Source organism: Leucoraja erinacea, chromosome 25, assembly GCF_028641065.1.
Source record: "Leucoraja erinacea ecotype New England chromosome 25, Leri_hhj_1, whole genome shotgun sequence".
NCBI classification, from domain to species: domain Eukaryota; kingdom Metazoa; phylum Chordata; class Chondrichthyes; order Rajiformes; family Rajidae; genus Leucoraja; species Leucoraja erinaceus.
The window spans coordinates 11,835,316-11,850,789 of record NC_073401.1 but is presented as its reverse complement, the minus strand read 5'-3'; the positions used below and the strand labels follow the sequence as shown (position 1 = coordinate 11,850,789).

At 46.0% G+C, this 15,474-nt stretch overlaps 1 protein-coding gene across 1 annotated transcript in view; it reads left to right on the top strand.

Moving 5' to 3' along the window:
• The window catches only part of hip1rb (huntingtin interacting protein 1 related b), a 100,579-nt gene that overhangs the window by 76,068 nt on the left and 9,037 nt on the right, over window positions 1-15,474 (top strand). Inside the window, exons 11-19 of the mRNA XM_055655668.1 lie at window positions 1,066-1,209; window positions 2,148-2,221; window positions 2,311-2,383; window positions 3,342-3,525; window positions 5,581-5,669; window positions 8,964-9,080; window positions 12,119-12,220; window positions 13,623-13,817; window positions 14,742-14,889. Of these exons, the coding sequence (XP_055511643.1) occupies window positions 1,066-1,209; window positions 2,148-2,221; window positions 2,311-2,383; window positions 3,342-3,525; window positions 5,581-5,669; window positions 8,964-9,080; window positions 12,119-12,220; window positions 13,623-13,817; window positions 14,742-14,889 (1,126 nt within the window). The remainder of the gene's footprint in view (window positions 1-1,065; window positions 1,210-2,147; window positions 2,222-2,310; window positions 2,384-3,341; window positions 3,526-5,580; window positions 5,670-8,963; window positions 9,081-12,118; window positions 12,221-13,622; window positions 13,818-14,741; window positions 14,890-15,474) is intronic.

The following is a 15,474-nucleotide window of genomic DNA, read 5'->3' as shown; positions in this document are numbered from 1 at the left end:
AATCTATGCTCTTGGTTGATGATTCAAAACTTCTGAGTTACAGGTACCAGGATTTTCTTTACTGTCTAACTTTGACCAGAATATGGGGAAAGTCCTACCCATTTATAGCAATAGTCAAAGAGTGATACAACGTGGAAACAGGCCCTTCGGCACTACATTCCCACTCCGGCCTACATGTCTAACTGTTTCTTAAACATTGGGATAGTCCCAGCCTCAACTACCTCCTCTGGCAGCTTGTTCCATACACCCACCACCCTTTGTGTGAAAAAGTTACCCCTCGGATCCCTATTAAATCTTTTCCCTTCCACCTTAAACCCATGTCCCCTAGTCCTCAATTCACCTACTCTGCGCAAGAGACTGTGCATCTACCCGATCTATTTCTCTCATGATTTTATACACCTCTATAAGATCACCCCTCATCCTCCTGCACCCCAAGGAATAGAGTCCCAGCCTATGCAACCTCTCCCTGTAGCTCAGACCCTCAAGTCCTGGCAATATCCTTGTAAATCATCTCTGTACCCAGCTTGACAACATCTTTTCTATGACATGGTGCCCAGAACTGAACACAATACTCTAAATGCAGTCTCACCAAAGTTTTATACAACTGCAACTTGACCTCCCAACCTCTATACTCAATACTCTGACCGATGAAGGCCAATGTGCCAAAAGCCTTTTTGACCACCTTATCTACCTGCAACTCCACCTTCAGGGAACGATGCACCTGCACTCCTAGATCATTCTGCTCTACAACATTCCCCTGAACCCTACCATTCACTGGGTAGATCCTGCCTCTGTTGGACTTCCTGAGATACAACATCTGACATTTCTCTGTATTAAATTCCATCAACCATTCCTCAGCCCACCCGGCCAATCGATCCAGATCCTGCTGTAATTTTTCACAACCGTCTTCACTATCTGCAAAACCACTAACTTTTGTATCATCAGCAAACTTGCTAAACCACCATTTAATTTAATTAAACCACCATTTACATGTAATTCATAGCCAAAGATAGATATTAATATTTTTGGACAAAATATAGATGTGTAACATTCTCCTTTTGGCAGAGTCCACCAAATTTTTTGCGAGCTTCTGCCTTGGCAGAGCATGTGAAACCAGTGGTGATAATTTCTGATGAAGTCCCGACTGATGACATCGAGGAACCGGAGAGTCTCATCGAGGTTTCTGCCGCTCCAGTGACTGAATCCCCGGTAAGAGAAATATTTTGCAACAAGACCCTCCTGGCAAATAATCTTTGCTGGCCTTGAAATAAGTGTAGCAGATTTTGAAGATGTCTGAATTAAGACCACAAAAAAATCCTCAGAAAGAAGAGGCTGGGGAAGAATGAATGATGGAGTGTGAGTGTTTAATTTAGAGATACAGTGTGGAAATGGGCCCTTTGCCCACTGAATCCGCACCCACCAGCGATCCCTGTACATTAACACTATCCTACACATCAGGGAGAATTTAAAGAAGCCAAATTAACCTACAAACCTGCACGTAGTTTGAATGTGGGAGGAAACTGGAGCACCCGGAGAAAACCCACGCAGTCACAGGGAGAACGTACAAACTCCGCGCAGAGAGCACCCGTCGTCTGGATCGAACCCGGGTCTCTCGCGCTGTAAGGCAGCAACTCTACCTCTGCACCACCGTGCCGCTCTTTTAATATTAAATTAATGAGTACTTTCAGATTCAGTGAATGTGACTAAATAAGGTTATAGATCAGTAATGAGGCGGGTGAGATATGCTTTTTCCCAGCATGCAAATATCAACGACTAGTGGGAATAACTTTAAGATGAAAGGAACAAAGTTTAAAGGAGATGTATGGGGCACGTTTTTGTCTAGAGGGTGGTGAGTTGCCTGGAATGCGCTGCTGGGGGAGGTTGTGGGAGCAGATATGATAGCGGTGTTTAGGAGACTTCTGGATAGGCACATAGATGTGAGTGGAATGGAGGGATATGGATCATGTGCATGCAGATAAGAGTTGGTCTTGGCATCATGTTCAAAACACCCACTGTGGGCCGAAGGGCCTTTTTCTGTACTGTACTATTCTATGTTTTATTAACTGCTTTTGATTTTTTGCTTTATATAGCTAATAAAAAGTTGAGAAACATTTGTATATTAAAAATCTGAACATATTGTCTTCTAGAATTTGGTGGATGTGGACATTTTCGATGCTGCTTTTGGACCTCCAACTAATAATAGTTTTGAGAAAGATGAACGGTAAGCTGAGCTTTGGCAATGAATGACTGGGTGCAGTAAGATATGTTTTTACTTCCCTTTGACATTTCCTTTTGTGCGATTTACTGCAGAAACCTTCAAATTGACAATTTGAAGAAGGAGGTGGAGATGCTGAAAGTTGAGCTGGAGAGAGTAAAGTCTGAGGTAGGGCCTTCTGCATAAACTTCAACTTGAACTTAGAGGAGGGGGGGGGTCAATGAGTCAGGTAAATGCAATGGGTACAAATAAATTCTTTCAAAGTTTGCTTTAATGTTGGCAAAATCCAATCAAATTCCAGGCCTCTCTTAATTACTCAAAGGTGATCTCTCTGAGGAACCCATGTACAGCTCCCAATATCCCTGACCTTAATAGCTAATAGTTTAGAGATATAGCATGGAAACAGGCCCTTCGGCCCACCGAGTCCGCGCCGACCAGCGATTCTCGGTATAGAAGTCTATTAAAATTCCCAAAGGCATAATTAAGGCAAAAGGAGAGGCGAAAAGTAGACACTCAAACTGTTTTCCCCTCAGGGTGGAAATATCAAAGGCTGGAGGGCAGAGCTTTAAGGTGAGAGGGACAAAGTTTAAAGGAGATGTGCGGGGTAATGTTATAGACACAGTGTGGTGTGTGCCAGGGCTGGCAGTGGAGGCTGATATGATAGCGGCATTTAGGAGGCTTTTGCCTAGGCGCGTGGATATGGAGTGATATGGATCGCATGCAGGCAGAGATCAGTTTAACTTGGCATCATATACAGCACTGACACTGTGGGTCAAAGAGCCTGTTCCAAAGAGTGCTGTACTGTCCTGTAGAAAGGAAGGGCAGATGCTCGTTTATACCGAAGACAGGCACAAAGTGCTGGAGTAACTCAGTGGGTTAGGCAGCATCTATGGAGAACATGGACAGATGATTGTTTGAGGTCAAATCCCTCCTGTCTACATTTGACTGTCTGGTGTCCTGATTCATTGTACGGCAATGTTGCTGCATGCAGCCTGGTTGTCGTAGTTGCCTATAAAAGAGCAGTGGCGACACATGCAGCAGTTGTGAAGCACTTGGAGGCATCCCGCATGTGTGGAAGAAAATGTCCTGGCAGAAGCAGCTGATGTTGGTTTTATGTTGTTGCCAGGCCCAGAAGTACATCGCACAACTGAAAGCCCAGATTAATGGCCTGGAAACGGAGCTGGAGGAAACCCGGAAGCTGAAGCAGAAGGCGCTGGTCGACAACGAGGAGCTGAGGGATGAGCTGGAAAACCTGCGGAAGCAGAAAGGCGACGTGGATAAAACAGAGTTCCTGCTCGTAGAATCCGATAGTGAGTTCTGCCGTGTTAGTTATAGAGCAGTGGATGGTGTTTGCAACAGAGGCTGATCCAATGGGAGGGTCGCTCACATTCAATTGACAGCACATGACGCACTGGCCTGTGTTAGCCCATTTACACACCCACTCCCTACACACCAGGGGCAATTTATAGAGGGACAATGAATCTACAAACCCGTACGTCTTTGGGATGTGGGAGGAAGCCAGAGCACTTGGATGAAACACACACGGTGCAATGAGAATGTGCAAACTCCACATCACAGGGGTGGTGCAGTGGTGGAGTTGCTGTTTCAAAGGACCAGGGACCCGGGTTCGATCCTGATCATGGGTGCTGCCTGTACAACGTTTGTATGTTCTCCCTGTGACCACATGAGTTTTCTCCAGGTGCTCCAGTTTCCTCCCACATTCGAAAGACGTATGAGCTTGTAGGCTGTGTTTAAGAGGGAACTGCAGATGCTGGAGAATCGAAGGTTACACAAAAAAGCTGGAGAAACTCAGCGGGTGCAGCAGCATCTATGGAGCGAAGGAAATAGGCAACGTTTCGGGCCCGAAACGTTGCCTATTTCCTTCGCTCCATAGATGCTGCTGCACCCGCTGAGTTTCTCCAGCTTTTTTGTGTGAGCTTGTAGGCTAGTTGGCTTCTGTAAATTGTCCCTAGTGAGTAGGATAGAACCAGTGTATGGGAGTTCGCTGGTGGGCTGTATCTCTAAACTAAGCTGAGCTAAACTAAACTCTCCTGAGACAGCACCTGAGGTCAGGATCGAACCACTGGTCTGTGGAGTTGTAAGGCAGCAGCTCGACCTGCTGCACAACTGTGCCACCCCTCCGCCACTTCTCCTACTTAATGATATCTGTGCATTTTTGCCATATTCTAACGTATCCCTGCATATTCTTCACTCCCATTCATAATCACCAAGCAGTGGAGATTTTTGATGCTTAAGTTTCAACCTATCTCATACACGTCCTATTGGTTACGCAGCTGAGACCTGGTATTGTATAGAATAGCATTTGGATTTCATGCACTTCAAAATATGGCAAAAACATGCCATTAGTAAGTGACTGACATAGAGGAGAGGATTTTGACCATGGAGGAGATTCTTGAGTCTGTTTAAGGACTTGATTTTAATCGTAATGATTGGGCACTTACTAACCTATATTGAAGAGACTTCCAAAGATAGACACAAAAAGCTGGACTAACTCAGCGGGTCAGACAGCACCTCTGAAGAAAATGAACAGGTGACGTTTTGGGTCGAGATCCTTCGTCCCATCTGAGTCGACCCGAAACGTCACCTATTCCTTTTCTCCAGAGTTGCTGTCTGACCCGCTGAGTTACTCCTTTTGAGTCTTTCTTCGATTTAAAACCTACATCTGAATTTCTTTCCTACACGTTGTTCGGATTTCCATGACCTTTGAGTCACAGAAAGGATTTCACAGAAAGCAAAAGATCATTAAAAAGCACTGGAATCCATTCTCATCCAAAGCTGGAAATTCTAGATTCTAGTCAGGAATTTGTGTATTTGTCTGTGTTATGTACGTCATCTGTAGATATAAGCAACAGGAAATAAGGTAAACAAGTGGACAGAATGCCATTGAGAATGCAGACGACACTAATTTTGCACATGTAAATGTGATAATTATCACAGTGCGATTGTTGATGGAAATATCCCTGACCCAGAGGATGTATATGGTATTTATTGGTTGGCTTTTGTTTTTAGTCACAATGAGTCCAACCACAGAAGAGAAGTTAGCTGTCCTGCCACCCAGTGTCTATTCTGGCCTGAACCAGTGGACGTATCAGATAAAATGTCTGGAGAAATTCAATAGGTGACGAGACGGGTCGAGACCTTTCTTCCGAGATGCTGCCTGACCCGCTGAGACCAGGCCGATTTCTGGATTCTGTTGTTCTTCTGAGAGTACAAGTTACTTGGAAAGGCCTCAGAAAGCTCACTAATTATCAACACAAAAACAAACACCCGCTAAAACCTATCGTCTTAATTTAACACCAGCTCCGTCCAGTTTCACTTCAATGTCGCTTAATTTGCTTTTGCAGAGAAAGTCCAAGCGAACGAGCAGCGCTACAACAAACTAAAAGAAAAGCACAGCGATCTTGTCAACACTCACGCAGAACTCCTCAGAAAGGTACGAGAATCCTTGCACCGGGCACAACCATGTCAAAACAAGCAGTTACGTTTGTGTAGGAAGGAGCTGCAGATGCTGGTTTAAACGAAAGATAGACACAAAATGCTGGAGTAACTCAGAGGGGCATGCTTCTCTAACTTCAAGTAACCCTTGCTTTCCTTCTCTCTCTCCATCCCCCACCCCCTTCCCAGTTCTCTGACCAATCTTACTGTTTCCGACTACATTTTATCCCTTTGTTGTTTATCTTCTCCCAGCTAAAAGTCACCTATTCTACATTTTCCTGTCTGATCTCCATTCCCTTTGTCCTATTTTCACACCTTACACGTCCTTATCTATGTGTATCCCTAACCTCTGACATCAGTCTGAAGAAGGGACTCACACAAAACGCCACCCATTCTTTTTCTCTAGAGATGCTGCCTGTCCCGCTGTGTTACTCCAGCATTTTGTGTACGGTTAAGGTGGGTTCCTGGTTCCCAACAGGAAGTTTCACTATCTCTCTCACTCGGTTGTGGCCATTTACACTTGCTTCGTTTAGTTTATTACTGTCACGTGTACCGAGGTACAATGAAAAACTCGATTACAGTCAAGCCGTCCACAGTGTATAGTATACAGGATAAAGGGAATAACATTTAGTGCAGGATGAAGTCCAGTAAAGTCTGATTAAAAATAGTTTGAAGGTCTTTAATGAGATAGATGGTAGGTCAGGAGTGCTCTCTAGTTGTTGGTAGGATGGTTCAGTTGCCTGATAACAGCTGGGAAGAAACAGTTCCTGAATCTGGAGGTATGCGTTTTCACACTTCTGTCCCTCTTGCCTGGTGGGAGAGGGGAGAAGAGGGAATGACTGGGGTGAGACTCATCCTTGGGTTTTGTTTTTGAATGTCCATGGTTGGATATTTGTATTAATGTTGCAGATATTTAGAGGTGATTTGGAATTAGGCTTGGATTAGTTCTGATTCCTGCAGCAACCTTTTGAAACGAAACCACCCTTGAAATCAAACCATGTTTGGAAATGGGAACAATTTCCTTCCCTTATTCTGTTGACTGGAATTTATTGTTGAAAGCATTTCAACATGTTTTGAAGATGTTGAAAACATATGAAGCTGAACAGATTGCACATTGCTGAAGATGTTTCCAATTAATTGCACCTATTAAAATTTTCCCCTGGGGCTGTTGTGGAAGGTGGGGTGACTGGTTCAGAGAGCCGGTTTACAACGCAAAATTTGTGCAATATCTGTTAATTGTTTGGGTGTGATAAGAAAAGTCGGCTGAAATATTTATCTGGTTGTAAATGTTTCCTGGGGAATGAAAGTACTCGCACACACCTTCGTTCCTTGTTTAAGAAGGAACTGCAGATGCTGGAACATCGAAGGTAGACAAAAATGCCGGAGAAACTCAGCGGGTGAGGCAGCGTATATGGAGAGAAGGAAATAGGCAACACTTCGGGCCGAAACGTTGCCTATTTCCTTCGCTCCATAGACGCTGCCTCACCCGCTGAGTTTCTCCGGCATTTTTGTCTACCTTAGTACCTTGTGATGTGACATGTCGTGGACTGCAGCCTAGGGGCCTGCTGCTTTGCTGTCTGTGGTGGGACTCAAACTGGAACCTTGACATTGTCAAGAAACCACAGCTGACTCTTAACCTGTTTAACCGGTTTCTTCATGGTGACGGGGGAAGATGGTGAAGTTTCCAAACTGCAGGAGCCAGTCTCCCACCTTCCTGTCAAATCTGGGCACTGATTTGTAGCAGCGCTACAACAAACTAAAAGAAAAGCACAGCACAAAAATGCTTTGTTAGACATTGAGTCATACGGAGTGGACACCGGCCCTTCGGCCCAACTTGCCCATGCCGACCCAGATGCCGACTAGTCCTGCATTTGGCCCATATCCGTCAGACCTCCCACAAATCTCTCAGAATGTTGACTTTGTTAACTGAGACACTGAGACTTTTCATTTCACTGTGAATCTTGTATGTGTATGTGACGAATAAACTTGACTTGACTTGACAATAAGTAAAAATTAGTTTATTTTCAGCAAATACACGACAGTGGTGCAGCTGGTAGAGCTGCTGCTTCACAGTGCCGGAGACCCAGGCTCGATCCTGACATTAGGTGCTGTCTGCGTGGAGTTTGCACGTTCTCCTTATGACTGCATGGATTTTCCCCGGGGACTCCTGTTTACTCCCACATGTGGAGGTTAAAGGGCCTCTTCAAATTGCCCCGAGTGTGTAGGGTGTGGATGAGAAAGAACTTGTGTGAGTGGGTGATCGATGGGTGGCTTGGTCTCCATCACTACTGGTGCTCACAACATCAATATTCACACACAGAGGTGGCGGAGCAATAAGCAGTAGAAATGGTCACTGGTTACAGAAGAGGGAGCTGACCTGGGCCTCTGTCTCACGCCATTATCCCGTTTATGGTGCCATTGCAGTCGTACGGAATCTTTGTCCTCAGTAATTCCGAGTCGCACTAGTTGCTCATATCCATAATAACTCCTGGGCCTCCTCCATTGCCAGAGTGAGCACCATCGGAAATTGGAGGAGCAGCACCTCATATTCCGCTTGGGCAGTCTGCACCCCAGCGGCTTGAACATTGACCTCCAATTTCCGGTAGCCCTTGCTGTCTCCTCCCCTTCTCAGCTCTCCCTCAGCCCTCTGGCTCCTCTTCTTCCTTCCTTCTTCTCGCCCCCCCACCCTGTATCAGTCTGAAGAAGGGTTTCGGCCCAAAACGTTGCCTATTTCCTTCGCTCCATAGATGCTGCTGCACCCGCTGAGTTTCTCCAGCATTTTTGTCTACCTTCGATTTTCCAGCATCTGCAGTTCCTTCTTGAACATATCCATAATAATGTTTTTTTATGATCAGACTCATTACAGTGTGGAAACAGGCTCTTCGGCCCAACCTGCTCACCCCGACCAACATGTCCCATCTACACTAATTGCACCTGCCTGCATTTAGCTCATATCCCTCCAAACCTGTCCTATCCAAGTATTGTCAAAATGTTTCTAAAATGTCGCGATAGTACCTCAACTACCTCCTCCGGTAGCTCGTTCCACACACACACCACCCTTTGTATGCAAAAGTTACCCCTTGGGTTCCTGTTAAATCTTACCCCCCTCCCTCGATTACCCACTCTTTGTGCGTCCACTCGATCTATCCCTCTCATGATTTTGTACACAATGGAGTTATTTGTGATTCTCCTGAGCTTATACTGGATTAATAGAGAGCAACGTAAATATTGGACTGTGATAGACACAAAATGCTGGGATTCAATTTGTGTTCTTTTTGTTCGATACATGCAGAGTGCTGAGACATCGAAACAACTGACAGTAACGCAGCAGACCCGTGAAGAGGAGACGCGGACTAAACAAGAGCTTGAATTTGCCATGGAGGAAGCCAAGAGGGAAGCGGAGACGAAGGTGAGACTCAGTTCTACCATTCAGGTTTCCCATCACTCTACACAGCCTGAACAGGCCTCCACAGATGCAGCAATTACCTCAAATATCAGAATAGTATCTCACTATGATGATGGCCAATGCTATATTCACTAATGGATATTCTCTTTGTACCGGAGAGATCTTTACAACTTACTTGGTGTCCAGGGAAATAAGTGAGATCTTGACATCAGGAAAAATTCAGGGGGGGAAAGCTTTAATAGGAATCTGAGCGGCAACTATTTTACACAGAGGGTGGTAGGAGAGTAGTGTGAGTGTATGGAATATGCTGCCAGAGGAGGTAGTTGAGGCATCAACAATTTAAAAATCATTTGGACAGGTACATGGATAGGACGGGTTTAGAGGGATATGGGCCAATCACAGGCAGGTGGGACTAGTGTAGATGGGACATGTTGGTCGGTTTGGGCAAGTTGGGCCACAGGGTCCACACTCTGTGACTATGATTAATCCTGGCAGCTGTAGACAAGTTACCACTGAGACTTCCGTATCTGCAACGCAATAACAGATCACTGCTTGCACACTAAATCAACAGACAAACTTAGTTAATATTTAAGCTGATAAATAACCAGTACTTAATTTAAAGACAGCATGTTTGCCGTAGTTACTTCTTACCGGTATCTTCAATGTCAAGACACAGCCCACTGCTCCTCATCAGCCATCAATGCAATGTTGGCAAAGTATCCCCCTGTATCTCGGTACATGTCACAGGACTAATCCAGTACAGGTTCACCACCCATTTTCCAGAACCCTTGGTTCCAGTGCCTTGCCGTTTTATCCATTTTGCCAGACCAACAGAGGTCATGGCCTTGGGGGGCTGAGATACCCTCTGCAAATTGGCCACGGTGGTCAGCTGTGGGAGCGGATCTGCCGGCTCCGGCCGGGTCGGAGTTCCAGAGCCCTCATTGCAGGGGCCAAATTTGAGCCACTGATGAATCCCAATGAGTTTAGTTTAAAGATATAGCATGGAAACATCCTCTTTGACCCACCAAGTCCACGCCGTCCAGCGATCACCCATACACTACACACTAGGGACAATTTACAATTATTACCGAAGCCAATTAACCCATAAATCTGTAGGTCTCCGTGTGGGAGGAAACCGGAGCACCCGGAAAAAACTCACATGGTCACAGGGAGAATGTACAAACATCATACAGACGGCATCCAATGTCAGGATCGACTCTGGCGCTGTAAGGCAGCAACTGCGCTGCTGTGCCACTGTGCCGCCCGAATGGTAACTTGTCGCTGGAGTCTGGTGGAACTCTGTAAATGAGCTGGGTCTGATGATGAATAATGTGGGAGTCCTGCTGAAGTTATTGATGTGGATGAGAACCTACAGAGTTTCAGCGCCGCAATGATTAAATAATGCAATCACAGCATTAAATTAAGATGAATCCACATTTGGCCGAAAGTCTTTTTAATCATTAACCCATTTAAAGGACAATCTCCAAGACTCCCTTCAGCCAGTTCCTTCATAACCCGATAATTGTGCCACAATTTTCTCCAGTCCAGTCAATAGCTTTTAAAGTTGCTGATAAATTAAGGGAACAGTGTGAGGCTTTGAGCTAACCCTCTTGTCAAGATTTTTAGTTCCTTATTACATTATGCTGGTCTACATGGCTTACCATGTCGTTTTTTAATACTTCTTCTGGTGGCATGTTCTTTTAATTCTCCTTTCCGCTCCTACACACACTTGTCTGTCAGCCTTCTCTTTTAGCAGAGAGAGGCCAAATTCAAGCATCTCATGTTCTGCTGGATTGCTTACAACCCAATGGTATGAACATTGAATTTTCCAATTTGAGGGAACCCACAACCCTGTTGGTCTCCCCCACACACACTCACCTGTCCACCTGGTTTCCTACTCTCGTTGTTCATCTCTCCCATGCCCTCCTTCCACCTGCTCAACAACTATTCCACCTGCCAGGCTATGTCTCACTCCCCCAACCTGGTTTCATCTCCTCCTCATCTCCACCTTTCGCCTGCCAGCCTATACCCTGCACTGCTGGCAAACGTTCCTGTTCCTTCTCGGTCCTGATGCAGAGTTTTGTCTCAACGTCATCTTGTACCTTCTTCCTCTATAGATGTTAATGACCTGCTGAGTTCTTCCAGCATCCTAATGTGTCTCTCCTTATCCTGATCATCAGGGGAAGTGTAACTGGTATAGATATGAAGAGGTTTCAATATTGTGCTGTGCTCTACGCATACTATGTTCTGCACCTGATGTAGATGAGAGAAAAGAGCAAGTTAGGATCTAGTCCACAGGGAAATACAGAGACCGTGGTGTGAGGAGGGGATGTTTACCTATTGTCAGTGACTCTCTGTCTATGACTGGATGGGAAAGATGGAGGAGTGGAGTGTCCTTCAATGGTTCTATATTGTCACGTATGCAATGGCACTTGCAAGTAGCCCATGGTGTTGTCTTCAGGTGTGAAGTGACTGCTGAGATTCACTCCGGAATATAAGAGACTGCAGCCTAGTACTTTCAAAGTTAGTTGCGGTCATGGATTGGAGTTCGCAGGTTGGGCAGCTGGTAGAGCTACCGCCTCACAGCACCAGAGACCCGGGTTTGAGCCTGACTTCGGGTGCTATCTCTGTGGAGTTTGCAAGTTCTCCCTGTGACATGTGGGTTTGCGGGTTAGTCGGCTTCTGTAAATTGTCCCTGGTGTGTGATAGGACTAGTGTAGTGCACGGGTGATCGCTGATCGGCGTGGACTCGATGTGCCGAAGGCTCTGTTTCCACAGTGCATCTTTAAACTAAACTAAAATCTTAATTTAAAAATATCCTCCTGCATCTCTCAGTTGTGCTTGATTTGGATTAAACTCATAAGTAAGTTGGGATAGATAACTATAACATTCACTGGTTCGAAGCTTCCTTACTCGTGACTTGCCCGAATGAGTTGTAACGAATGGCGGCGTGTGGAGTATCATTGTCACGGAGTTCGCCGGGATTACTAAATTACGTTTATTCACCAAAGTTTAACTCTGCTTAACATCCATACCTGCAGCTGGAGGACCAGAGTTTTACAATGGAACAACTGAAGAGAGAAATAGAGGCAAAGAAGGAAGAGCTGGCTACCATCCAGGGCTCACTGCGTAACTCTGACCAGGTACAAAGTAGGGGAGCAAGAGTGAACAAACGTTCAGGTTATATCGTTTTCCTCCTCTTGCTGTGTAAGGTGCTGACCTGTGCTGTGATATTGTTACATGGCTGTTGATCATTACTCTAGTTGGCCACTCATTCGGCTTTAGTTGAATGCATGTTCCACTGTAAACCATTGGAAAGCAATCCTGGCGCAATGTTGCATCTTGAATCCTTCTTCATTTCAGTGTCATGAAGAGCTAAAGATAGGCCTAGGTACTGACAAGGCAGGAATGTGCTTGATCTCTCCTGCTGGAAGATGTATCATGTCGTCCAGCGACACTATTGTATAGTGAATATTCTCCCGTTAATAGTGGAAGTTGTCCCCAATCAATGCTTGCTGAAATGTTCAGAGTGATGGTGAAAGGAACTAGGAACTAGGGTGGCTGTGACCGTGATTGTGAGTGAAGATAATGTGGGGGTCTCCTCTAGTTTCCTCCCACATCCACAAAAATGTGCGTGTTTGTAGGTCAATTGGCCTCTGTAAATTGCCACTGGTGTGTTGGGAGGTGATGAGAAAGTGGGATAATGGAGAACTAGTGTGAACGATGATTGATGACCAGCATGGATTCAAAGGGCAGAAGGGCCTGTTTCCATGCTGTATCCTTAAACTAAACTAAATGAAAAGGGGTGTCCCACTGCGGCGACCTAAATCGCGAGTTTAGAAGAGTTTAGGAGAGTTTGAAAAAAGACATGTTGAAGACCTCCTTCGACAATGTAGAAGACCTCCTTCAACCTCCAGTCAACTATGTTGAAGACTATCTACGACTACCTTCGATTACCTTAGACTACCCCCGATTACCTACGAATAACATGCCGACATACTACGACCTACTTCGACTAAACCTATGAGTTAAAAAAAAACGATTTTTTTCCATGGTGACCTTTTTTTACTCGCGGGCATTTTTCAGCATGTTGCAAAATACGCCACGACCTAGCTGAGGCCTCGAGTAAGTGGGAGGAGAGTTACAAAGACCTCCTAGGACCTTGTGTTGACCATGCTGCGAGTATGAATCTTCTAAACTCGCCAATTAGGTCACCGCAGTGGGACAGCCCCTTTAGGAGGGAGAGATTATAGATCAGCCATGATTGAATGGTGTAGACTTGATGGGCCGAATGGCCTCATTCTGCTCCTATTACTTACGACCTTATGATGTGAAGGGGATTTTAATGAAGTTATCTGAAGGACAAATTGATCCAATTCTGCATTTACTTACAATAAATGAAGATCCACCTGTTGATTAAGTATGTGAAAGAACTTTGAGATTTCATTTACTAATGAGCTCGGACACTCAGGGCCGTGCGCTGTATTGGGCCTTGGCTCGGAGATGCACCTGTAGTAATGAGCACTGTGTGTGCCTTGGTTGCAGGCGGGCACAGAGATGAACTCGAGGCTGCGGAGCCTTGAGGCAGAGAAGGACAACCTGAGGAAGACGGTGGCTGAGAAGGAAGCTGAGGCCTACACACTGAAGAACACGCTGCAGGAGAGAGAGATGGCAATGCGCACTGAGAAAGACAAAGCCTGCAGGGAACTGGAGGAGCTCCAGGGAAAATTCACAGAGAAGGTCAGTGTCCCGGGGTTACCATTGCAGCTTTGTTCATTACATTAGATTGCAGCTCATCACTCTGCGGAGGCAGCTTCATCGCACAGTCAAAAGCTCATGGGTCCAAACCTCCTGCTGGAGTGCAAAGTCCAGCCTGAACCCAGCGTAGCAATGAAAGAGGACAACGTTAAACTGAGCTTCCACCTGCACTCTTGACATTAGACATCAGGGAACTATGCAACAAAAAGAGTAGACAGAAATACCTGAGGGTGGTGTAGCGGCACAGCAGTAGAGTTACTGCCACACAGCGCCAGAGACCCAGGTTCTATCCTGACAACGGGTGCTGTCTGTGCAGAGTTTGTACGTTCTCCCCTGTGGCCACGTAGGTTTTCTCTGGGTGCTCCGGTTTCCTCCCACACTCCAAAGACCTGCAGGTTTGTATGTTAATCGGCTTCTGTAAAAAAATTGGCCCCAGTGTGATGGATGGAACTAGCGTAGGGGTGATCGCTGGTCGGTGTGGACTTGGTGGGCCGAATGGGGCCTGTTTCAACGCTGTATCTCTAAACTAAACTGCAGATGCTAGTTAATACACAAAAGGATATAAAGTGTTGGAGTAACTCAGCGGGTACTTTTGTGTCCTTAATCCCCCCGTTATCCTTCCATCATTCTCCCCTGCCTCTTCCCCTTTGCTTGCCTCCCTGCTGGCCTTGCTGCTTGTGTTCTTGCTCTTTTCCACACTCCACAACGGCTTTAATTCCAAAATAAGAAGAGTCTCGACCTGAAATGTCATCTATCCCTTTTCTCCAGAGATGCTGCTGAGTTACTCCAGTTTTTTGTGTCTCTATGAGGTATAAACCAGCGCTTGCAGTTCATTCCTACACAGAATGATACGTTTGTTCTCCCCTCCGGCCACTGCTGCCAGCCGCCTTTTCACTTATGTTTCAGGCAAACCGTGAGCAGCTGCTTCAGCAGAAACTGCTGGATGAGCAGTTCCACATGGTCCAGGGCACGGTGAGGGAAGCCGAGAGCATCATCCAAGACGCCGTGGCCAAGGTCGACGACCCCCTGCACATTCGATGCACCAGCTCGCCAGGTAGGCAGTGGCCGACGAGTCTAATGATCATCACATGGAGACACAGGGAGCTGCAGACGCATCAATTCCGAGTAAAACACATGTGCAGATGCAGCTAATCCCGAGGAAAACACACAGTGCAGATGCAGCAATCCTGAGTAAAACACACAGTGCAGATGCAGCAATCCCGAGGAAAACACACAGTGCAGATGCAGCAATCCTGAGTAAAACACACAGTGCAGATGCAGCAATCCTGAGTAAAACACACAGTGCAGATGCAGCAATCCCGAGGAAAACACACAGTGCAGATGCAGCAATCCTGAGTAAAACACACAGTGCAGATGCAGCAATCCCGAGTAAAACACACGTGCAGATGCAGCTAATCCCGAGTAAAACACACGTGCAGATGCAGCTAATCCCGAGGAAAACACACAGTGCAGACGCAACAATCCCGAGTAAAACACACGTGCAGATGCAGCTAATCCCGAGTAAAACACACAGTGCAGATGCAGCAATCCCGAGTAAAACACACGTGCAGATGCAGCTAATCCCGAGTAAAACACATAGTGCAGACGCAACAATCCCGAGTAAAACACACAGTGCAGA